We start from the raw sequence: 24,604 nt of genomic DNA, 5'->3' as shown, positions 1-24,604 counted from the left end.
TGTATCCGCTATCCATGGCTACTTCCGGGCTTAACGTGAACCAAGAACGTCTCGACACTTTAACCTATAGAGCGATACTTGAACTTAGAGCGCCCCCTTGTGACCAGAATAAAGATTAAAACTAACACCAGAAACATTACTAAAACGTGTTACACAGCATGGACATTACAACTTTCAGTGCAATAACTTTACGCCTCAATTAATTTTCCATTACTCTGGCAAGGCAATGAATCCATAATCCCTTACTGGGTGGAAAAATGCATCACATTTCGGTGGTCTGTTGCTATCTGCTGTGGAAAATTCCGACTGGCGAAACATATTAGTCAATAGGAAACCTCATTTCATATTAATGCATTATGTGTGTGAACTTCAATAGTTAAAAAAAAAGAAATAAGTCTTCTGACCATGTTTGCCCTGAACTGGTTTGTGATCTGATCGATGCTCACTTGGCAAATGTTTGGTTAGACTTGAGAAATGTTTTCTGAGACTTTTGTGATAAAGACCAACCACAGTGGCCATAGTAAATCCCGAACCATGACGTAATTAATGACAACGGTTGACCCCGTTGACATTAACGTGAAGTGCGGTATTCTTGAATACTGTTTATTGTGAATGCCGTACCTTTTAAAATACAAAACACGTACATTATGTTGGCGCTTATGTTATAACGTTAAATAATATCCCAAACGTGTCACCAGAACTTTAACTGGCAGCTATTCTATGTTCTTGGTGTATAGTTCAAAAGCAGGTAAAGTCGAGGTATCCTCTCAAGTAAACGACACGGAACAGTAAAGACACACAAAAGGGAAACAAACACCATTAGTTTCTCTCAGCTCTTGGGAGAACCAGCACCAAGAGAAGACCCTGCTTCTGCGAGGAGCTGCCTTACTGAGTTTATTTACAATTCACAAAATACAGGTTTCTCTTTCAAGCAGTGTTCAAGCATTTCACATTTTCTTCACCCTCATCATAAAGCTCAACTGGGGGAAAAAAAACCCCAAAAAAACGACTTGTTTCCACTCACTCTACTGCTTTCAGTCTTTGGTTTTCCCATCCTGAAAACTTGGCAACTCAAGAACAACTCTCACAATCGTTTCAAGTCTGTCACCCAGCGATTCCATCTGCACCCCATATTAAGAGGTTATTCTTTGCTGGGGGAGGGTTTGCACTTTCTTAAAAACGCGTTTATTTATTTTTTTACAGTGTAACCATAACGGAGCTTTTTTTTTAATATATACTATTCAATATAGGAGTTTATTTCAAACAGCACTGGCTTTGAGCTGATGAGTTTATCCATATATTACTATCAGCATCATTATTATTACTACTATTACGTACACTGTTTTCTTGTTTTATGGCTTTAGAACACAAGATTGCATCTGAGAAACCTTTGTTGTGCGTTCAATGTATAGCGGCTATTGAATAGGCCATAAGTAATAGTTGTGGTCATGTTACTAAGCAAGTGCTTGGAAGCTGTGAATACTGAGAATAACAAACAAAAAAAAGGTTGTGCTGAAGCATCTTGTCATGCCCTTTAAGAAAATCAGTGTTAGTAGAGTTTCAAAAAAGTGAATAAATATCTATCAGGGGAAAGAAAGGGTACTTTTCTTTCATTATTTCTTAAAATTCAATTCTTAACTTAATCATTACAACTTACTGATTTGTATGAAGTGTTTTTTTTGTTTGTTTGTTTGTTTTTTAAAAAAAAAAAAATGTAGGTTTTCCATTAAGGTAGATGTGTCATTTTGAAATGAACCCTTAAAATACACTGGTGTGCGTACAGGTGACAGTGGGTGTGCAGGTCACACTCATCTGTCCAGACACAAACACAGAGTCCTGGTCTGAGGAGAAGTAGATCACTCACTGTAACATCCTGTCAGCCAATCAACGCTTCCTATCACACTTTAACACCTTTTCAAATCTAACACACAGGGCAACTGGCGCGGCGGGGTTTTTCAAAGCTGGCCAGCAAGAAAATTATGAAAAGGTGATTGACTGAAAGGTCCGGGGGATAAGGAACAAGCTAACAGACAGTTGTTGAGTTATTAATAAGGCAGTATATAATAAGTCTATGATTTTCCTGTATTGGGCAGTGTACACGGGTCTACAGTTTAGCGGTTTAGTCTGGACAGTGACCGCTGTGTGCAACGCAGTTCAATTTCTTAATTCCTGAGACACACACACACGCACTTTCTGAATACTTATTTATTTTGGAGGGGGGGTGGGTTGTTTCTGTTTTTTTATTTGAGTCGAACCGACTAAGGTATCCCAACCGACTGAATAACTGACATGCCATGGGCCCAGCCTCAAGAAAGCTTAAGCAGCGGTGGCTCCATTTAAAGCAGGTTAAATAAATCATGATGGCAGATTTTACAGCACAAGAAACCCATTTTGAAGCAGGTTGTGTTCCCTGCTATTCAACCCCAAAATACCTGTTCAATCAAAGGTGTGTGTGGTGGTGGGGTTAAGTAAAACTTACACAAATCTGTATAGTAACTTTGGTGTACAAATTTATGTCAGTTTTACTTTTGTTGTCCATTTCATTACTCTAGTTCAAGAACATTTTACAAATATAAAAAGTAGTATAATTATTTTTCTTTAAGTGAAATGAGTTAATGCTGGAGACCTAACTGTAGATTTTTGCCCATCTGTAAAACATTTTTGAAGAAAGCCAATTTTGTAAAAAAAAAAAAAAAAAAGCAAGTAGAAATGAATGGTGGAATGTCTGAAATCGCCGAGCATGCTGAAGATCGAAGATGTCATGATACACTCCCATATAACTCTCATACAACCTCATAGATTTAGGGAATTTACAGTTCAAATGAAGCACACAAATGTTCAGAAATGTGACCTTTCCTTCTACTTTTCTTGATTCTTATTGGATTTTAACATTTTTAAATATGTTTTATCCTGTGTATCACTTGGATACCATCAGATAAAGTCACGTTATATTTGAATTGCAAAGGAGTTTTCTACACAAAATAGTAATGAAAAATAACTTGTGTGCACAAATAAATTACACAATCGTTACAGGCTAAGTGTTGATCGTTATAACACTTTTCTTTTCCTCAGTTTGTTATACAAGAGTCTGAATTTTTTTCCCATAGGCAACCAACTTTCTTTAGGCAGGTTTCTATAGACTTGCATCGCTAGCACAACTCTGAAAGCATGACATTACTGTGCCCCGATGACAGGACAGTGTCACACCAGTAAACTTTCCTCACGCCGTCTTGCAGTGCTGTTGTAGTTTACCTTTGCAACACAACTGGCACCATTTTCCTTTACCATGTTTTTGTGTTGCCAATTTTTAGCCCATCACCCACTTGAGAGATTATCTCTGAATGCCAATGTTGGGGCTTTGGCTTTGCGTTGTTTTGTGCTGAACTTCCTTTGAGACAGGGCCCATATCAGTGTCACTAGAATGACCAAATAGCCACCAGGAAATCATTAAATAACTTTTACAGATACCCACATTAAATTACTCATGTCACTAAACGTTTTTTCTTCTTTTCTATGGGTAAACTGCAGTGCACTGGCACAAGTAGTCACAATATGTTCGATAATGCTAGATTCTGCGATCTACAAGCCATTTCTTACAAAGAAATGTACTCATTAGCTGGTTTGTACATTTTGTCCAATATTAGCGACATGGATTAAGCTAAGTGTGGCACCTCTTTGTGGTTGCCACGTGAAATGCTGATGAAAATTTCCAAAAAAGTGCATTTCATGCAGGTGGGTACAGAATCCCATTTTAGTTAAAATCACACACATTTGAACTTATGACAGCAATAACCATGAGTAAATGCATCAACATGTATAAATGAGTAATAAACTGATATTTTATGAAAGGACCAATAATAGTCATCCCCAAAATATCGTCACATTATCGAGGTATTCAGTCAAAAATAGTGATATTTGAGTTTGTCATTATTGCCTGGAACTACAGCATGTAGACTATTCCATAAAGCAGTGGTTCTCAATCAGGTCCTGAGGTACCACCAGCACTGGCAGTTTTCTATTCTACCAGCAAGTTCATCATATTCACCCATTTTTCCAGGTCTTGGTGCTGTTTTTATGAAATGAAAATTAAATTGCAGGTGACCATGTTATTGTGAACATAAGCATGATGAAGTAATGTTTCAGGAGGTGAGCCTTAGTCCATCTTATGCTGCATTCACCTGGAATCCAGGAGACGGTTAACGGCAGTTGGCAAAACGGAACAGTAAAAACAACATTATGCGCGACGGAACGGTGGGATGGTAAAAAAATAAATAAAAAACTACATGGGTTTTTATGGTGATGTATTGTTTGCAGCAAAATATAAATTAGATTGTACAAATGAGTTTTGTGTTTGTTTTATTTAATTATACACAGTAATTCTGTCAATTCATATACCTATAAAAATGCGTTGTCCAAATCCGCCATATTTTCTGTTTTGTGACGTGCTACATTAACATCTGGTTGTAAATTCCGTTGCGGAGGACGGCAAAAAGTTAAAATACTTTCTTTTTTTTAATAATAATAATAAAAAAAACTTTTAACTTTGGATGGCAGTGCCGTCTGCTGCTGTCGGCATAATTTGCCGGTGTCATCCGATTTTACTGTCCTTCTCTCATTCACAATAATGACTTCTGGTTTGCCGTCTGCCGTTTACCAGATTTCATGTGAACGCAGCATAATTGATTTCAATTTAATCAGTTCACATTTTGTCTCATTTATATTGTTGCATTTTTTCATGATAATTTTGTATCATAGAACGTATTTACTTAATTTTGACTAAAATGGAATTCCACAGGCAGGAGGGGAATCAGTCTGAGTTGGGATTTCCCAATGTAAAGTCATGATGGGTAAACTTCTTCCTGGTTATTGAGAGGGTGATCAGGACTTGGAAGGATACCAACCCAGGTACCAACTTTTCAATGTGTTCATCCCCTTTAATTTTATGTATTGCACTTATGTGTCAATGATCTTCTCTTTATGAACCAACCTTGATAGGTTTGACAAGTTGATACCAAACTGGGAAAAGGAAATTAAGAATTGAAATGAGGGGATGGATGGGTGGGTGTATGTATGTGCGTGTGTTAGGAAATAGGCCATTTTAATGCTCATGTCTTTTCTCCTCTTGCTTAGCAAAATAGGGCTGGGTATCATCAATGCCTCTTTGCTGAACCTTACGTGATAATGTAAAATATTTGCAAACATTTCGCAAACGCCATCACCTTCTCTAAATGCAGACACACAGCAAGCACTCAGCTACTCTCCTTCAGTGCATATTCTCCTAAATTTGAGCAAAACCTTTCATTTCATGAACCCAAGCATCTGAAGCTTGGTCACCTTTTGATATCTTAAAACAGCCACTGATGCCCCTGACTCTAGGGTGCAGTTGGGCTTGGTTATTTTGATACCCAGCCCTACAGCTGAGTGCTCACTTGTCTCCATCCCGGTCGCCCCTTAATCTCTTTGTGTGTTGGCGCTTGGTGATGATGTACTTGAAGAACTCATAGACCGACCAGCTGATGGCCGTAGAGGGCATCTGGTAGATGACCCGTGCCTGGACGCCTTTGAAGAAGGCTGGAATGCCTCCCATCCTGTACACCGTCCGAAAGGCTTCCCCTAGGCCGGATATGTGACGGTCTCCAGGGGCCGAGGCGCTAGCTACAGTGGAGGCTGCTGCCGTGGCAGCAGATGCCTGGACTTGGGCCTGCACTACGTTGATTGCCAACGCCTCCTGGGTGTTGAGGAGGGTCTTGCAGACATCAAGGGGAGTGGTGGCGGCAGCAGCCAGGGCGCCAGCAAGTGCTCCGGAGACAACGTGAGAGGAGGGGTTGTACTGTCGGTGTGGGTTGAGGAGCTCCTGAAGATACTCATAGGTCATAAAGTGCAGCGCTTGGAAGGGCACGTTCATGGTCAGCTGGGTGGTGTAGCTGCGGTAGAAGGCGGCGGGGCCCTCACGACGAAGCATGGTGCCCACGCAGTCCAGCACGCCACGGTATGGCGAGTTGTACATCTGCATGCGCTGTTTCACAACTTCACAGGAGGAGAGAGGGAGTATTTTTTGTGTGAAAATTTCTTTCAATGTAACTCTTGATGAGGATTTTTCCCCATCATATAGACACAATGGGCTCTTGTTAAATAATCTCTTAAATAATCAGACTAAAAATGAATCTCTTTAGATTATTTGATAAATAAAATCGTGACAGAAGAAAAATGAACTGCCCTGACAATGATCTCGGGCCAAAACTTATTCATTAGCATCTGTAAGCACTACTGAGGTGTACAGATAAACCATGAAATAAAAGTGTTCATGATTTGGATATTATAATTTCAAAAAGACATTTTTGTTAAGTGATTTGCCAATTGCTTACTTACTTTTTTAATTATCTCTATAATTTGCATGATTATAACTCATTAAGTTTGAGGTATTTTGTGATCATATTTACTGCTAAATACTAGCAGATTGCTGCCAGCGATGAAGAAAGGTGGACAGCTCCTTTCAGTGTTCTTCTGGCAGAATTACATAAAAGGAATTTTCTGTAATTGTCTGAGTGAAAAGAGGATCGAGCACAGCTATAAATAGTCCTAATTCCTGACAGTACATAATCTAGGCATTTTGTGCATATGTGTGAATGTTTTGCCTTACCCTCAGCTGGGTTCATGACAGCATCATGCAGAACAGTCGCCATGCAGCCGGCCACTCCTACAGGGAAACATTTAAACAGGGAATTAGAGTTAAACTGTTTGTATCCACCAATAGGAGCTAATCTTTTTTTATTTATCTATTTTCTTTCATTGTGTCGTTTCTATTTCAGGTGCAGTTGGAATGAAGGCATGTCTACACCTAAAAAAAACAACAACAAAGATTTAAGGTTTAATTACACTAGTGGTTCTCAATCAGGTCCTCGGGTACTTATACATGATGATGGATATGATATTGATATTTGCTGCTGGATTTTGTTAATTGAGAGGGCCCCATACAACACAAGCTTTGTAGAAAATCTATTTCTGAAGCGCGATTACTCAAGAGTTTAACAGCACAGAGTAAAGAGTCTCACCCCTAGCTGGCCTGTATTTACCGCTTGATGGCCATATTATTAAAAAATAGTGAATCATAAACCATTTTGCTGTATTTACAGATGTTTTTTATGGGTTAACATGAGCTAGTGTTTTCCAGAAAATATCCTACCATTGGCAAAGTGACTGTTGGTTCCGGGGTGGACGGCGTCACTCAGAGAGAACTTGATCTTCTCATAACAGGCAAAATAGAGGGCATGAGCTGGCCCCGCCCCCACCGCCATCACGTTCACACCTCTCACAGGCCTCCACACTCCTTCAGTACGCACAATCTGTCGCAGGGCGTCCATTACATTTCGGTAGCGTGCCCCCGGCTCAGGCTGCAGGCTCTGCATCCGTGTCTAGATAAGGGAGTGAGAAATGAGAACGAGACAGATCAGACTGACTCCGAGGCCCCGACGCTTGCTAGTATGGCAAGCCTTTGTAATACAAAGACAAAGCTAAAATCAGAATTGGGATTTGTCACGGTATTGTAATAATTAATTGTGGTTATTTACCTTGATAATTCTGTAGATATTTAGTGGAGTTTCGCATTTTACAGTTAAGCATCAAGACCATTTTCATCTAGAGTAAATTAAGTAATACAGGTATCAAAACTTGTTTGATTCTTTGAAGAGTCATTCCAGTAACTTTAAAATCCATCAAAATTAATACATTAATAAGAAACAATGTTGCCGGCGTTTTCCTTTGACAGATTTTACACACTAATGGTCTCACCACATCTAGCTATGCTCTCAGGAAGTGTGGCTATGTGTGTTTTGCCACAACAGACCTTAAGATGACTTTCCATCAAGTCAAAAACTGGAGGGAAACATGTAAATTTGTAAACCCAGAGCACCTTACATAATGGAATGGAAAGTATGTACTGTACTGCAATATAATATACTATACTTCAATGGTGCACTGATAAAATTATATGTGAGCACAGTCACATCACATCGGGAAACATCAACAAGGCACGGGCTTGAGGTGAGGTTCAATTGTGGCAAGTGAGGAAAGAGAATATGGGCCAAATCATATAGTATTAGCAACAAAATTGTAGTTACGCAAAACTGTGTGAATGCTTTTCCCATAATAAAGCATTGCCATACCCTGAGCATTGTGAAAGTCAAAGCTAATTTTCTGCAAATAAAAAATGTCTGCATCTTACCGATTTTAGCTCATTACTATTAGGATTAGTTCATGGAATGCCACTGCATGTCAACTTCACATACTTAGCAAATCCTGTGGTGTGTTGCATTGGGGGGAAATCAACGCAATTCCTCTGGAAATGAGCATTGCAAAGGTATGTGGCCCAAACAGAGCAATCTGGTGTTTTTCCCGATAGAAGATAACCACATATTGCCTAAAAATTTAGCTTTGGGAATTTTGTTATGTCACTTCTGAAGTCGATTGACATCTAGGCATCGCTCTAGGGTTGTGCGATATGCCCAAAATCTCAAATCCCAATATAGGTCATTTCATATTCCAATAACAATACATACAGTGCATCCGGAAAGTATTCACACCCCTTCACTTTCCCCACATTTTGTTATGTTACAGCCTTATTCCAAAATGGATTAAATTCCTTTTTTTTCTCATCAATCTACACACAATACCCCATAATGACAAAGTGAAAAAAGTTTTGTACAAATTTTTGCAAATTTATTAAAAATAAAAAACTGAAATATTGCATGTACATAAGTATTCACACCCTTTACTATGACACTCAAAATTGAGCTCAAGTTCATCCTGTTTCCACTGATCATCCTTGAGATGTTTCTAAATCTTGATTGGAGTCCACCTGTAGTAAATTCAATTGATTGGACATGATTTGGTAAGGCACACACCCATCTACGTATATAAGGTCCCACTGTTGACAGTACATGTCAGAGCAGAAACCAAGCCATGAAGTCAAAGGAATTGTCTGTGAACCTCCCGAGACAGGATTGTATCGAGGCACAGATCTGGGGAAGGGTACAGATTCTCTGGTCTGATGAAACCAAGATTGAACTCTTTGGCCTGAATGCCAAACGTCACGTCTGGAGGAAACCAGGCACCTCTCATCACCTTGCTAATACCATCCCTACAGTGAAGCATGGTGGTGGCAGCATCATGCTATGGGGATGTTTTTCAGCGGCAGGAACTGGAAGACTAGTCAGGATCGAGGGAAAGATGAATGGATCAAAGTACAGAGAGATCCTTGATGAAAACCGGCTCCAGAGCGCTCAGGACCTCAAACTGGGGCGAAGGTTTACCTTTCGACACGACAATGACCCTAAGCACACAGCCAAGACAACGAAGGAGTGGCTTCGGGACAAGTCTGTGAGTGGCCCAGCCAGAGCCCAGACTTGAACCCCATTGAACATCTCTGGAAAGACCTGAAAATAGCTGTGCAGCGACGCTCCCCATCTAACCTTACAGAGCTCGAGAGGATCTGCAGAGAAGAATGGGAGAAATACCCCAAATATAGGTGTGCCAAGCTTGTAGCTTCATACCCAAGAAGACTTGAGGCTGTAATCGCTGCCAAAGGTGCCTCAACCAAGTACTGAGTAAAGGGTGGGAATACTTATGTACATGCAATATTTCAGTTTTTTATTTTTAATAAATTTACAAAAATTTCTACAAAACCTTTTTCGCTTTGTCATTATGGGGTATTGTATGTAGATTGATGAGAAAAAAAAGGAATTTGATCCATTTTGAAATAAGGCTGTAACATAACAAAATGTGGTGAAAGTGAAGGGGTGTGAATACTTTCCGGATGCACTGTATGTATAACGATATAGCACATTTTCTGTAGTTTCTGGTCCCTCTTCACATAGATCACCTCTTTGACGCCCCGTTCAAACCAGCATTCCTCCCTATCAAGGATGTGCACATCCTCATCCTTGAAAGAGTGGCCACTGGCCTATAGATGGGTGTAGACTGTGGAGTCCTGGCCTGATGCATTATGGGAATAGTACACATGGCCATTGTAGCTCAAGTTAATGGTCACAGCAATTTACGTATGAAACTGATCGTTGGTTTCAGTCGTTATGCTATTGTATTGTTTATAATTGTGGGGATACCTGCAGTCAGTTGAGACTTAAGAGGTCACTTAGATGAGTGATGAAACGTTTCTCTCTCAATAAACGTTGAGTCCAGATGAACTGATTCACCTTTCTATGATCCTCTGCTCTGTTTCACCATGGGTGGGGCTCAGCCCCTCCACACACGGAGCTCAGCGGAGCGGAGGCAAGATGGACAGCGGTGGAGAGTTGGGAGTTGATGACAGCTACACTAGTTAAGCTACTGTAAGTGCAACACAAGCTTTGCGAGTAAAAGCCAATAAGTAATAATGTAATCCACGCAAAAGATGGACAGACTCCAAATGATGAAAAAATTTTGCCTTTGCAAAAGTCGAGAGAAAACAGAGACGAACAACTTATCTCTGACTACACCAACTGTACTAACAACCAAAAAACACAATGGCGACCTAACAACAAATCGCTGAAAACCAAATTACCCACAATGTCGCTGTGTTACCGTGGTTACGCACTGAGCTCTTCAAGCGAGCGAGTCAACACAAAAAGTCACATAACTGTTCATGTTGAACATCACAACGGACGACAGGCTATGGTGAATTATGTCCATAATAGGGATCGACCGATTATCGGTATGGCCGATTATCGGCTTAGATATTCGTTATTTTTCATATTATCGTTATCAGCATATTTTTATCGGCCAGCTAATTAAAAAAAGCCCGCCGCACAACATGCGCGCTTCCGATGCAGCCTTCACTCTCCCGAAGCACAGCACGACACTCACTCCAACAACATAAACACAGAAGAGAAGCATTGAGGAGTCAGACCACTTTTCTAAGGTGAGAGGAGAATGTCAAGATGCCATAAAACCCACTAGGTTGGTAAGAAAATCATGCCATAACATTAGTTACAAAACTCACTCCATAACGTTAGTTTCTCCGTCTCTCTCCCCCTCCAACACACACACCAAAGAGCATAACGTTGGTCCAACATAAATTCGACAACAGGTTGTCAATTCAAACAGAACACAATTTCCACTGCTGTGCTTAACCTTCAAATGTAACTAGGCTTAAAGTGTTATTGTCAGTGTTGTGCATGAATGCGCTAAAAGAGCAGTGGTCATTAAACATGGTATTGTGTACAACATATTTTGATGTCGTATACAACATTGTCAAGGCTCAGCATTTTCGGTTTTTATTTTTCAAAGCCATCCAGCATGCCAAATTTAGCCACAAGAGGACACTGTTAACATAACCTCACACGCACAGGAACAACTTTTGGATCCGTGGAAACATAAAATCCGGGTGAAAATCAGTTTAAAAATCTGGGTATTTTTCGGTGAAAATCGGTAAAAAACCGAAAACGCTGAGCCTTGAACATCATTAATCCCAGACAACTGACGTCGGTTGGTAACCCGCTGGTCATGGCTACCTAATTTACCCTCAGGGATGAATAAAGTTTAACTGCCACAAATGTTATTTGTGTCATTGTTTGATGTCTTTTGTTTGCATATATTGTTTATGTAGTTTATTTTCATGAATATTGATTAGTTTTAAAACTACACAGGAAGTACGTTTACGTTCTATGTTGCACAGGGACATATGTAGTTGTTACAATTTCCTCCAAGAAATGTGACGCGGGAAAAGTTTTTATACTCCGCTTAAAAGTTTGCGTTTAAAAGTGATATGGCGTTGCCTGTTTGAAGATTTTATGTTGGTTCAAGTGGACTCATTCCCGCTTGGTTGTGTACAGCCAGCGTACGTTCATTTACGGGTTTTATGTTTCGTCACGCATATTTCTAGTTAGGTTTCTACAGTTTGTGTGTGCTATGAAGTCGTGCTTATTCTGTACATTGTCATGTATTTGAACAGTTCTACGGTGGATTTGATGACGGTGATGCTGAATGAAGTACAATTAAGATGAATACATCCATCCATAACGGAAGAAGCACGGTGTTGTATATTTCCTGGAGGGAGAGATATAGAGCATTTCTGATTCTGATTTAACGTGGTATTATGTACAACATATTTTGATGTCATATACAACATCATTATTCCCAGACTACAAGGTTGGGCGGTAACGCCGAAATCCTATTAGGGACACATTGTTACTTATGCACCGGTGGCAATGATTGCAGGCTGGGGATGGATGGGTAGGAGGAGGCTCTTAAAGCTCAGAGCAGCTCGTTAAAAAAAGAAAGTGTGAGGGCAATTCATATTTGATGTTTGCTTACTTTTAATCTTTCACCATGACCTTACATTGCTAGATGGATGCTTTAAGTCCATGTGTAGTAGAACAAAGGTAGTCTTATAGAGTGTCTTCTCCAGGTGCACAAATAAGGGCCTATTGTTAATTGTTGACTGTAAGGGAGACTCACTGAGTGTAGCAAGTCTGTACACACTAAATAGAGAAATGGCCTTGGTGGATGAGAGCTGGAAGACACGAGATAAGAGGGGAAGAACAGACAACTGTCCTATTAGAGAGATTGTACTGTACTGATTGGTGCACATTCAGGCAGCTGGGCTTGGATGCGTCTGTTCATGAACATATATTAAAATCGTGTGACAATACTGTAAGAGATTTTTGTCTAGTTCCTCATTCCTGTCGGCGTGGAATTCAATAATTGCCAAGACAAAAAGAAAGAAATGAACGTGAACTTAGTGTAAAATTAAAAACAATGAACGTGAACATGAACTAGTTCATTTTAATCTCCGTAACATTAGTTTCTTCATCTTTCTCCCCTACCCACACACACCAAAGAGCATAACATCAGCCCGACAGGAACTCGACAACAGAGGACAGTTTCCACTGCTGTGCTTAACCTTCAAAATGTAACTAGGCTAAAAGAAAAAAGTTAATGTGTGATATTTTAGTTACATAGAGTGTTATTGTCAGTGTTTTGCATGAACGTGTCAGCCAGCCCTTTCACATGGAACTACATTCTCTCAACCGTAAAACGTCCATCTGATTCTCCTGATCGGCGTAATAACGTGCACTGCATAGGTGCACTTATGCAAAGGAATACGGACATTCTGTGGTTGAGAGAATGTAGTTCCACATGAAAGGGCCGTCTGACGGCAAGATAAAGTGGTGAAAATATTCAAAACATAGCGTACACTTACATGGATTTTATTTTTTTAGGTGAGCCTTTTCTTATTTGGCTAAAATGCATTTTGTCAGTGTCCCATTCCTCAACTTCTGTGCTGGCTACTCCTGCTGAATCCAAACTGGTAATACACTGACTATCGATAAGTACCTCACACAACCCCACTTCAAAAAAAAAAAAAAAAACAAACTATCATTTTAAAGATAAGGGAATGGTAAAATAATGACACTAATGTACATTTTTCCATTCAGTTCAGTCAAAGCCTGCTGGAAGCACTTTAACCAATTTATGTGGCATTATCTTAATATTATAATTATTCAGTTTGATCAAAGTTTTCTTCCTGCTGTCCATGCAGTTTAATTCATTCCATTTTTATGTTTTGCAAGTTATTTATTTTTGAATGAACAAGAATTCCACTCAGATTGTTATCTAGTGCCTTGAACATTGTGCACTTAATTTTAAAAAAAATATTTTCTGTTTTACAAAAATTCAATCAAACATATGTTCACTTAAAAGGCAGCCTTGTGTTGGGGTTTGTGTTACTGTAAATTTTGGCACTAAATTGTTTACATTTACTGCAACTGAATATCGGCCCCAAATATCGTCTATCAGCCTCCATAACTTACCAATAACCGGTATTGGCCCTGAAAAAAAAAAACACAAAACATATCAGTCGACCCTTAGTCCATAAGTCCATTAAAGGAGCTATAGGCGGCCGGCGATTTTTGGCAAAATTTTAAATTTCTTATTATAGCTCGACAGTTCCTCACCACATATATGCCTCAGGGAAGACCACTTACCACTTATATCCCTCACCACATACACTACCGTTCAAAAGTTTGGGATCACATTGAAATGTCCATATTTTTGAAGGAAAAGCACTGTACTGTTCAATGAAGATAACTTTAAACTAGTCTTAACTTTAAAGAAATACACTCTATACATTGCTAATGTGGTAAATGACTATTCTAGCTGCAAATGTCTGGTTTTTGGTGCAATATCTACATAGGTGTATAGAGGCCCATTTCAAGCAACTATCACTCCAGTGTTCTAATGGTACAATGTGTTTGCTCATTGGCTCAGAAGGCTAATTGATGATTAGAAAACCCTTGTGCAATCATGTTCACACATCTGAAAACAGTTTAGCTCGTTACAGAAGCTACAAAACTGACCTTCCTTTGAGCAGATTGAGTTTCTGGAGCATCACATTTGTGGGGTCAATTAAACGCTCAAAATGGCCAGAAAAAGAGAACTTTCACCTGAAACTCGACAGTCTATTCTTGTTCTTAGAAATGAAGGCTATTCCATGCGAGAAATTGCTAAGAAATTGAAGATTTCCTACACCGGTGTGTACTACTCCCTTCAGAGGACAGCACAAACAGGCTCTAATCAGAGTAGAAAAAGAAGTGGGAGGCCGCGTTGCACAACTGAGCAAGAAGATAAGTACATTAGTCTCTAGTTTGAGAAACAGACGCCTCACAGGTCCCCAACTGGCATCTTCATTAAATAGTACCCGCAAAACACCAGTGTCAACATCTACAGTGAAGAGGCGGCTGCGGGATTCTGGGCTTCAGGGCAGAGTGGCAAAGAAAAAGCCATATCTGAGACTGACCAATAAAAGAAAAAGATTAAGATGGGCAAAAGAACACAGACATTGGACAGAGGAAGACTGGAAAAAAGTGTTGTGGACGGATGAATCCAAGTTTGAGGTGTTTGGATCACAAAGAAGAACGTTTGTGAGACGCAGAACAAATGAAAAGATGCTGGAAGAATGCCTGACGCCATCTGTTAAGCATGGTGGAGGTAATGTGATGGTCTGGGGTTGCTTTGGTGCTGGTAAGGTGGGAGATTTGTACAGGGTAAGAGGGATTCTGAATAAGGAAGGCTATCACTCCATTTTGCAACGCCATGCCATACCCAGTGGACAGCGCTTGATTGGAGCCAATTTCATCCTACAACAGGACAATGACCCTAAACACACCTCCAAATTGTGCAAGAACTATTTAGAGCAGAAGCAGGCAGCTGGTATTCTATCGGTAATGGAGTGGCCAGCGCAGTCACCAGATCTGAACCCCATTGAGCTGTTGTGGGAGCAGCTTGACCGTATGGTACGCAAGAAGTGCCCATCCAACCAATCCAACTTGTGGGAGCTGCTTCTGGAAGCGTGGGGTGCAATTTCTCCAGATTACCTCAACAAATTAACAGCTAGAATGCCAAAGGTCTGCAATGCTGTAATTGCTGCAAATGGAGGATTCTTTGACGAAAGCAAAGTTTGATGTAAAAAAAATCTTATTTCAAATACAAATCATTATTTCTAACCTTGTCAATGTCTTGACTCTATTTTCTATTCATTTCACAACATATGGTGGTGAATAAGCGTGACTTTTCATGGAAAACACAAAATTGTTTGGGTGATCCCAAACTTTTGAACAGTAGTGTATATGGATGTGGTGAGAGAAGACATGCAGGTGGCTGGTGTGACAGAGGAAGACGCAGAAGACAGGAAGAAATGGAAACGGATGATCCGCTGTGGCGACCCCTAACGGGAGCAGCCGAAAGTAGTAGTAGTAGTAAATTATATCTCGACAGTAATCGATAGTACTCAAAAATAATAATAAATAAGACGTTTGACACCGAAATGAAAAAAATCCGTCGTTCCTGTAAGGGGCAGGAGCTAAAACGACGACATCCAATCAAACGAATGACCAAGTCAAATGATTGGAACGAGCGAGGTGTCTATCAAACCCTCAGTGACACGCGTGTTTGTTATACGCATAACAGTTGCGCGTACACAAAGGCCGGTTGCTAACACATAGCTGCCTGCTGGCTACCTAGCGAGCCAGTCTTGATTGCTACAACAATGGAGCCGGTTTGTTGTTTATGTTCATTTTAATAATAAAGTTAGTTTCTCTTATGTGTGTGACATCCATTTGGTACAGCTAATTCGGCTCCGCTCAGAATGATGCTCGTCTCAGATGAAATGCTTTTGCGTCAATCAGCTGGTGTGTCCGGCGCGCGCATGTGTTTTCGGGGCGTGGCTTTGGAGGCATCCTGATGCTTACTGATTGGGAAGGGCGGTGTCGGATTCGGTTTAAGGATTTGAAAATATTTCTGAGTTCTGCCCAAAATCAACGGCCGCCTATTGCTCCTTTAAGTGTCCACTACACCGTAAAGGGTGTGATTTGCGACACAACAAAATAAGCGATAGAGCATAATATTAAATGACAGATGTTTTTCTATCTTCATACGACATATCGTCATGTTGCACAGCCCTACATCTCTCAGCGACAGATATCAGCTTTATATGAGGCTGAGCTAGTTTCAAATAAACTAGCTAGTGTAGATCAACTGAATATTGTAAACCACTTGTCACTAATAACCCGAGATTATCAAAGGGTGTGATAGAAAATTGCATGACCAACAGGACAAAACCAAACCAAATTGTATATGAAAATTTGTGATGTAAAAATCATCAAAATCTTTTACCCATTTTGATGTGAACATAACTCAGCTTCTGCTTGGGAGAGATTTCGAATGCCCGACATTTTTTTTATAAATAATGTGAAAAGTTAAATTTTGATATTTAAAGCACAACAATGTGTACTTCCAAACGCTGCCAATCCACCAGGATAGCTGGAAAATGAAGGACAAAAAGAGTCAGTGGATCTAAAGACAAAACCGAATAAAAGTACAATTTCCTAATTGCCATGTTTAGTACAACATATGGTAGCTATCCCTATTGATACTGTCTGGGCAGTGTGTGTGTACAAAATGAGTAGCAGACCAGTCCATATGTCAACCTAGGGCTGGGCAATACTGACAAATCAAATATGACTCTTTTTTTATCTCCCCCCCCCCCCCTTTTTCTCCCCAACTGTATCCAGCCAATTACCCTATTCTTGGAGCCGTCCCGGTCATTGCTCCATCCCTTCTGCCAATCCAGGGAGGGCTGTAGACTACCACATGTCTGCTCCGACACATGTGGAGGTGCCAGTCGTTTCTTTTCAGCTGTTAGTGAAGACACAGCACATGGGAGGATCACACTATTCTCCCCAGCTCCCCTCCTGAACAGGCACCCCGACCAATCAGACGAGGTGCTAGTGCAACAACCAGGACACATACCAACTTCCGGCTTCCCACCCACAGACACAGCCAATTGTGTCTGTAGGGACGCCCGACCAAGCCGAAAGTAACATGGGGATTCAAACCGGCGATCCCCGTGTGGGTAGGCAACGGAACAGACCACTGCGCTACCAGGACACCCATCAAATATGACATTTTTGACCGAATATCTTGATATCAATAATGTGACAATGTTTAAGGGGTGACAATTACTACTTTTCATAAGCTATTAACATACAAGATCAGTAGTCATGTGGATATGATGACCAAACAGGTAGACATTCATTGTTCATTTAACTCAGATTAAACAGTCGAATAATTTCAGAAAGTTGTCTCACTTTACTGTAATACAGCCTTTGAGACCAGGGAATGAGAACATTTAAGTAATATTACTGGAACCACAATCCCACAACACACCCAATCCCGTATCACCACATCAATACTTTATCGATATATTGCCCAGCTCTAAATCAACCTACCTCTAGTTAATAGGAAGAGTGCTGATAAGAGGTCTAATATTAACTCACTCAGGGTAGTCTCTATTTACAACAATATTTTACAACCGCTGACAAAAAACTGCTGCATGCAAATCACTGACTGCAAGTCTATACATTGCACATGCAGTCACGATGTTGCACAAATCAAGACACCCAACAGGCTTTTAACAAACATACAGGGCCATTTGCCCTCCTATAACAACACTGGCCCCGGGTTTCCACAGCTACAGCCATCCAGTGTAAAGACCAAAACACTAGCTTTACAGACCACAAACACAGAACCAGTCAGAGTTCACAGACAAAAGCAGAGATGTTGCAATATCTAAATTATACAGACTTGTGCAATGAATAACAATCCTTTGCTCTCACCCTCTGCTCCCTTTCCCTTGGGGTAATTATTTACGGGCCACCTCCTGGAGGATGATGTGGAAATTCCAATCCCTGCTTCTGGGAAATTACTGTTTTAGGCAGGTAGAATGTGCCGAGTCATCCCCAGTCAACAATAGTCAATGGCTGAGGATGACTTACTATGTTTATTTCCCCCACCCAGTTTGTAGTGTTGAAAAAAAGGGAAAAATGGCTGCTCTGCCGAGGAGCCGAACAAATTCTGCAAATAAACTAAAATACAATCCGCAAGTAAACTAAAATACAATCAAGTTTCAGTGAAGGTGAATGCTAAAAAAACAACTCCTGCATCTTGTGGAGAAAACTGCAGAACTTAGATTCAAACCCTAAGATGTTATCTCACAGAAATCCATTGTCAAATTCAGCTTCCTGATGGGAATGAGTGGCAAGTTATCAGAGTGCCGGTGACACAACACTGACAATGTAAATAAGTTATTCAAAATGAAATACTGGAAAATAACCAATAAAACCAAGACTCCCCAATAAAAGAGAAACAAGGTTTTGTTCTGTAACAGCAGAATCCCAGACTCTTTCCTCTCAATTCCACAGAGTTAAAGTTGGATGACTGAAATCTCAATCAAGTCTTACCAGGAGGGAAATGAATATTAAATGCTGAAGGAATACAAGTAAGGTTTAAAGCATTATCCATAGTACAGCATATACAACCACATCAGATAAAAACCCTCAGTGGCTCAGAAGACAAAAGGAAAGTGAAAAAACAAACAAAGAAACATTCAATATACTTTTGCAACATTTAAATGCAATGTTCTAACATGAAGAATGCCAAAGCCTCCTTGAAATAACTTATCAAGTAAGACAGCTTGAAGAAAAAGCTCATCCATCCAACTATGTCAAAGCTAACCATTCTCTACCAGCAACAATATGTGGTGAAAATATACCAACATCCCCTAGCCACAGTCAAGTTATTTGTCAAATGTAATTTATTAACGGGATCTTCATATAAAAGTGGTTCACCTGCACAAGTGGCTAATAAACCAGCCTGAGTTAATATGATTTACTAGGATGATTCTGTGATAAACAGACCCATGGAGAGCCACCGCTCAAACTGTGCTGCAAATCTCTGGCAATATTTCCCAGCCACCAACATATCCTCCACAATGTCTCTTAAAGCAGAGGTCTTCGGGCATTTTTTTGTGTCTCACAGCAGCATCACATCCAATTTACATGTGCAAATTATGCATTTAAACAGACGTGTATTCACACTAATTACTAATACACCACCATTTACCACAACCAGCCCACACAGGCTAGGCCAGCTCAGCTGGTATGAAGACTGAGGAGAATGTCTGACTGACAGTCAGTTGTTTCTCTTTTGCGGAGACCCCTTGAAGATTATCCAAGTTTTTACTGAATCTAACATTATCAGTAAATATCCTAATCATCATACATGGATGTCCTCGGTTTCATACTCATTTTTTCTGCCATCATGAAGATAGCGTGCATGTAGCTATTGCTATGACAATAATCTACACGGGACTAATTCGTTGGCCTGGCGTATTAGTTTACAGAGGTCTTTGATTCAAAAGAGAGGATACTGTTCATTATTTGTTATCATTAAGCCTTGTGTCCTCTTCCTCTGTTGCCAAAGCCCTGTATCTCTAAAAATGACAGTTTTCATTGCTGGATAACTGGCCTTCAAGCTACTAACAAAGACAACGAGAGCTGCTAAACTGGACAGCACACTATGCTAAAGGCTGCCATGTTGAAACGAGTCCCACTGGTTTTTGCAAAGAACATAACCCCTAGGATGCTAGTCTGTTAGCCTGGCGGAGGGTGAGCTTCATTTCTGTCAATGTGCCCTTGGGGGAAATGTTGAATCCTCACAATGTAAATCACTATGAGCAACAGCATAAGCCCAACATCTGGTGTATGATAAATTTAAGAGCCAAAACACATTCACTGATGTAGGGTCTACATCACACACACACACACACACACACACACACACACACACACACACACACACACAGGCTTGTAATTGAGAAGTGGTGAATACAAGACCACGGGCCAGCGGATATCCCCAATCTGGATGAATGGTGCTTTCCCTGATTTCAAGATGTACTATACGGTGCCCCTTGGAAATGGACCCAACTCCCAAACCAATCTGCTTGAAGCTGCACTGTGAATAATGGGAAGATACTGTGGATACAAAGCGGTGGGAACGTTTGTACCGGAAGGATTGCTAAAAACAAAGAACATCTGAGCAATGAGGAAGCTCTAGGTTTTATGAGAAAGGACGGAATGTACAGTGTTTCCCCAATAGTCACTCTGCAGTGGTGAATGAATTACGCGCGCCGCTGCTAAAATTTCACACAATTGTTAATATCAATGGGTTACTAATGATTTTCCCTCACACACTGTGCGAGCACGATAACACCCTACATTATCGTGAAATTGTTTTTGAGTCATCGACTAGTGCATCAAATCCCACAATCCTCCCTCCTCATTCTTCAAAGGACATTTACATGAAAGGTACTGTTATAAGAGTAGCGTAGCTCCTTTAAGGAATAGGGCAGTGCGTAATGTGTCAGTAGCGAGTGTGTGGTTGAGCGAGTGTGAGAGCGAGCGGCAGACAAGTCACAGTTAATGCAAGCAGAGCAGAGGAAAAGGTTAGCAGTAAGTTGTCGATTTGGCAGCGAATGTAGAGCATAGGCTAGTGTGTCACTTAATAAATACTGCAGCTTCAACAAGACCAGCAAGTCTCATCTGTTGTTTCCCCAACTGCTGAAAAAGTAAAGGGGGTTAGGGGTTAGCAAGGTTTTCCCAACCTTTATAAGGCTTAGGTGCAGCACCCAAGCTGTTTTGGGCACCACCTAAGCAGAATGAATGTAAAATCAATGTGGAGAGCATCAAAACTAACTAAATTACTTTTCCCAGATCTAATGGTTGTACTTTGTCCCCCGTGAACTTCGCAAATTTTGTCTTTTGAGCTTGTTCGGTGTTGTTTATCATCTGCTCTAGCTTTTTCCACTTTTTGTACACAGATATGGTAATAATAATTGTCCAAAATGATGCGAAATCACATATTTTTTCTCGAAAAACTTGAAATTTTCTTGGGGGACCAAGTCTTCCACAAACCTAGGGAAAACACTGCCATTTTAAACTGTTCCGATACATGTGAATATGGGCCAGCGTCGTATGCTCATTCGTGGACATACAGCAAACAGCACAGCTGAAGAAAAAACTTCTAGGGAAAACACTGCTGCACCAGAGAGCCATATCTGAGAGATGACAACCTAATGCTCTGTCAACCGGAAAATGAGCATTATAAAAATGGTAAACCTCATGATAGAGGAAGTTGTCCAGAAACATCACTGTAATGACCAGTTTGACTTGACTTACTTCATTGGAGGAAACCATGATTTAACCAGACCAACTTCCTTCTTGACTTTCTCCTACATCAAGTCATGTCAGAATTTATTTAACACAAGAAAATCCTGAACACACTTAACAATGGAAGGAGAGACAACCATTTGATCTGGCCATGATTTAACCAGACCAACTTCCTTCTCCTACATCAGGTCATGTCAAAATTTATTTAACACAAGAACTTCTTTTTCCACACTTGGAAGGAGAAACAATTTTAAGACACAATCAAAAACAACACAAACCAGAGACTGAAAACATATTCAGACATTGCTGCAACAGACAAATGAGGTTAAGGTAAAGTGGTATAAAATTAAAAAAAAGATGGCTTAGGTCTTGATCAGATAATGGCGCGTGAGTTAGCTGCTCTAACTGAGAGGCTACTGTTAAACATGTTTGGGTCAAAATACGTTTAACTGATGTGTGAACTGGGGAAGGGGGTTTACCAGTTGAAGAAACCACTCTGAGCCCTTAGCTGTGTGAGTCATTTCACCATTTTTTATTTCACTGCGTAGTTAACCATGGTGGCTGTTCTTGATCATGATGGTTCAAGTTTATAATTATAATATTTGTGGCTGTAAATTTGTGACTGTAAAAACAACAGTAATCTCAAAGTATGGCTTAGAGGCTCACTGGCCAAGTCAAAGTCATAATCTAAATAGCAATAGGTTACAATTATAGATTTCTTAGATGCTGTGCGAGCGGGTAGCTAGCCCATCTTTACTGAAAGTTTATCAATCTATCCATCCTGTTCTGAGTGGATTGATAGAGGTGAGGTAGGAATGACAGCGAGACAAACCCATCTTCAATGATCTGATTTAAATGGAGTTGACGGATAAAGTTGACAGCAATGTCCCTGGTTTAAACTAGTCTCAGATTTATTTAAGCAGGTTTATTAACAAAGAAATGCAGACATGCTGAGAAATCCAGGACATACGTCTTCCATTTAAATCAGTGCATATTACAAATTTTTGAAAAAAAAAGCAAACTTGTTTTAGTATGCAGTTACTCTTTTAAGTTAGTCTCAGTCTCATATTTGTAGTCTCATATTTGTTAATGTCGCTTGGTGTCTCTTTTGCACAAGCATACTTTGCATTCTACCACCATACAATAAAGTGCCTGTTGACAAGACTGCTGCTGTTTGGAGTATTCGTTTTTTTAGGATCTTTTATACTGACAAGTGTTTAGTTTTTATTGCCATATCTTATCTTACTACACGTTTCATGCTCTGTTACTGTGTTTTGTCCTGCAGCAGTGCAAATATATCCATCTCTTTCCGAGTGTATGCCTGTCTGAGCTCCACTCAAGATAAGCTGGCTGTTGGCTGATTGCCTGGTTACAGAATGGCTTATAGATGGGTTAATAATCAACTACATGTATCTGGTCATAATGAATTTTCACCATGACCTGCTTGTTAAGGTGTTGAGCCACATCACATGCGCCAGGATCCAGTAGTTTTACTGAGTGATCCTACTGGTGTGACTCAGGGATGCTGACTGACAATGTGACTAAAAAAAAACAAACAAACAAAAAAACAATCTAACGTTAGCTTGAAAGTGTGGCGATAGCATGGATCCAACTAGTTTAGCCAAACAGGCTGACTTGACGTGGGGTTAGCTGTCAAACCTGACGACACTCGCTGGTGTTTCAGCGTCTTGTTTTAAACTAGTGGGACACAGCCGGACTGATTCACTCACACATGACTCATTAAATTAAGAACATAGTCCTGTCCCATTAAATGTAATGCGCGTTTCTGTGTACTGTGTGGTAGTTTCTTGTGTAACCGTGTCCTACCGCATAGAGAGAGGGATATAGTGTTACGTATCTGCGTGTGTGAAGGTGAACTTCTGTTCTAATGTGATTATGCTGTCTTCGTGTGTTTGGAGGTGAACTTGTATTTTGATGCACAGGCTTGCGGTAGCACATTCCCACAAACAGAATAATGGGGGGGGGATCTGTTTTATCGTCTCCTGTTGATAAGCAGAAGACTCTTAAGTAGTAATGAGCTGACCTAGGTTAGCACGCTAGGCTAAGCTTACGTCGATCTGCTAATAAATCGGGATGTGGTTTGTTGTCGGGCCTAGGTTTATGCAATCATCCGTCGTGTAGTTAAGTAACACAGCCGGGCCCGCAAACAAGTCCTACAAAAACGAATACAACCCGGTCCCTTCCTCCAACCATAATTACCTTGACACAGTCGATGGGGTACATGAGGCAGTGCTCCATGATGCCGGCAACGGCTCCTGCCAACATGTGTGTGCTGGTGGCTTCTCCTTGAGGCAACCCCTCATATTCTACTTCTGAATCCACCGGCGCACAAGAAGGCTCCGGGGTTGCTCGATACAACGCCGGACCGCAGTCCTGCTCTGCTCCCACCCTCGGCGAGAAACCCCCGACGAGTCCCCCCGTGGCGTCGAAGATCCTGCCGCCCAGCCATCGTATGTCCGCCCCGGCCGCGGCAGCGCCCGTCACCCCGCCGTCCACGCTCGGCGCCTCCACGGACATTCGCCGGGAAACGAAACCGTCCGCTTCCATGAACAGATGGAGGGAAGGCCTATTAAACTTCACTTCGCTGTCCTCCGTTATTTTGGTAGGCGTAGATTTTGCCGGCGAACTGATTTATGTCCAGAATATGAGAAACGCGCTTGTTTTTCTGTGGAGGCGCGGCATATGCCAGCGGCAACCGGGAGCGATATATTTTCTTAGGATGGCGAAGTCATGACCCGCCCTACTCTGCGTCTCATTGGCCTACTCTGATACCCCTAACCAATCTCTCTCATGCCTACGCCTCTATCTATCTGTGTCTGTCCAGCCCAACCAACGAGTACTAGCCAATAAGAGGCAGAGTAGGGCGGTCATGACTTCGCCATCCTAGGAAAACAAGGCGAACTGCCGCGAGTTCTGCGACGGAAGGGAAGAAAAGCGGTAGTCCCGCCCGCGAGTCACGCCGGAAGTTGATGTCTGATTTCACGCAATGGCTGTCACGCATTTCAAAATTGAAACGCGGGAAAGTT

At 40.9% G+C, this 24,604-nt stretch overlaps 1 protein-coding gene across 1 annotated transcript; it reads right to left on the bottom strand.

Moving 5' to 3' along the window:
• Positions 1 to 829: 829 nt before the first annotated feature.
• On the bottom strand, positions 830 to 24,248 carry LOC130112874 (mitoferrin-2-like). Its single transcript, XM_056280391.1, has 4 exons — positions 23,778 to 24,248; positions 7,184 to 7,412; positions 6,641 to 6,697; positions 830 to 6,027 (listed from the first exon to the last, which is right to left on the bottom strand). Exons 1-4 carry the CDS (start codon positions 24,123 to 24,125, stop codon positions 5,426 to 5,428), a joined length of 1,236 nt encoding a protein of 411 aa, XP_056136366.1. The 5' UTR covers positions 24,126 to 24,248; the 3' UTR covers positions 830 to 5,425.
• Positions 24,249 to 24,604: the final 356 nt, after the last annotated feature.

The sequence above is a fragment of the Lampris incognitus genome, chromosome 5 (assembly GCF_029633865.1).
Source record: "Lampris incognitus isolate fLamInc1 chromosome 5, fLamInc1.hap2, whole genome shotgun sequence".
Classification (NCBI taxonomy): domain Eukaryota; kingdom Metazoa; phylum Chordata; class Actinopteri; order Lampriformes; family Lampridae; genus Lampris; species Lampris incognitus.
The sequence above is the reverse complement of the archived record's forward strand: the minus strand, read 5'-3'. Positions and strand labels throughout refer to the sequence as shown.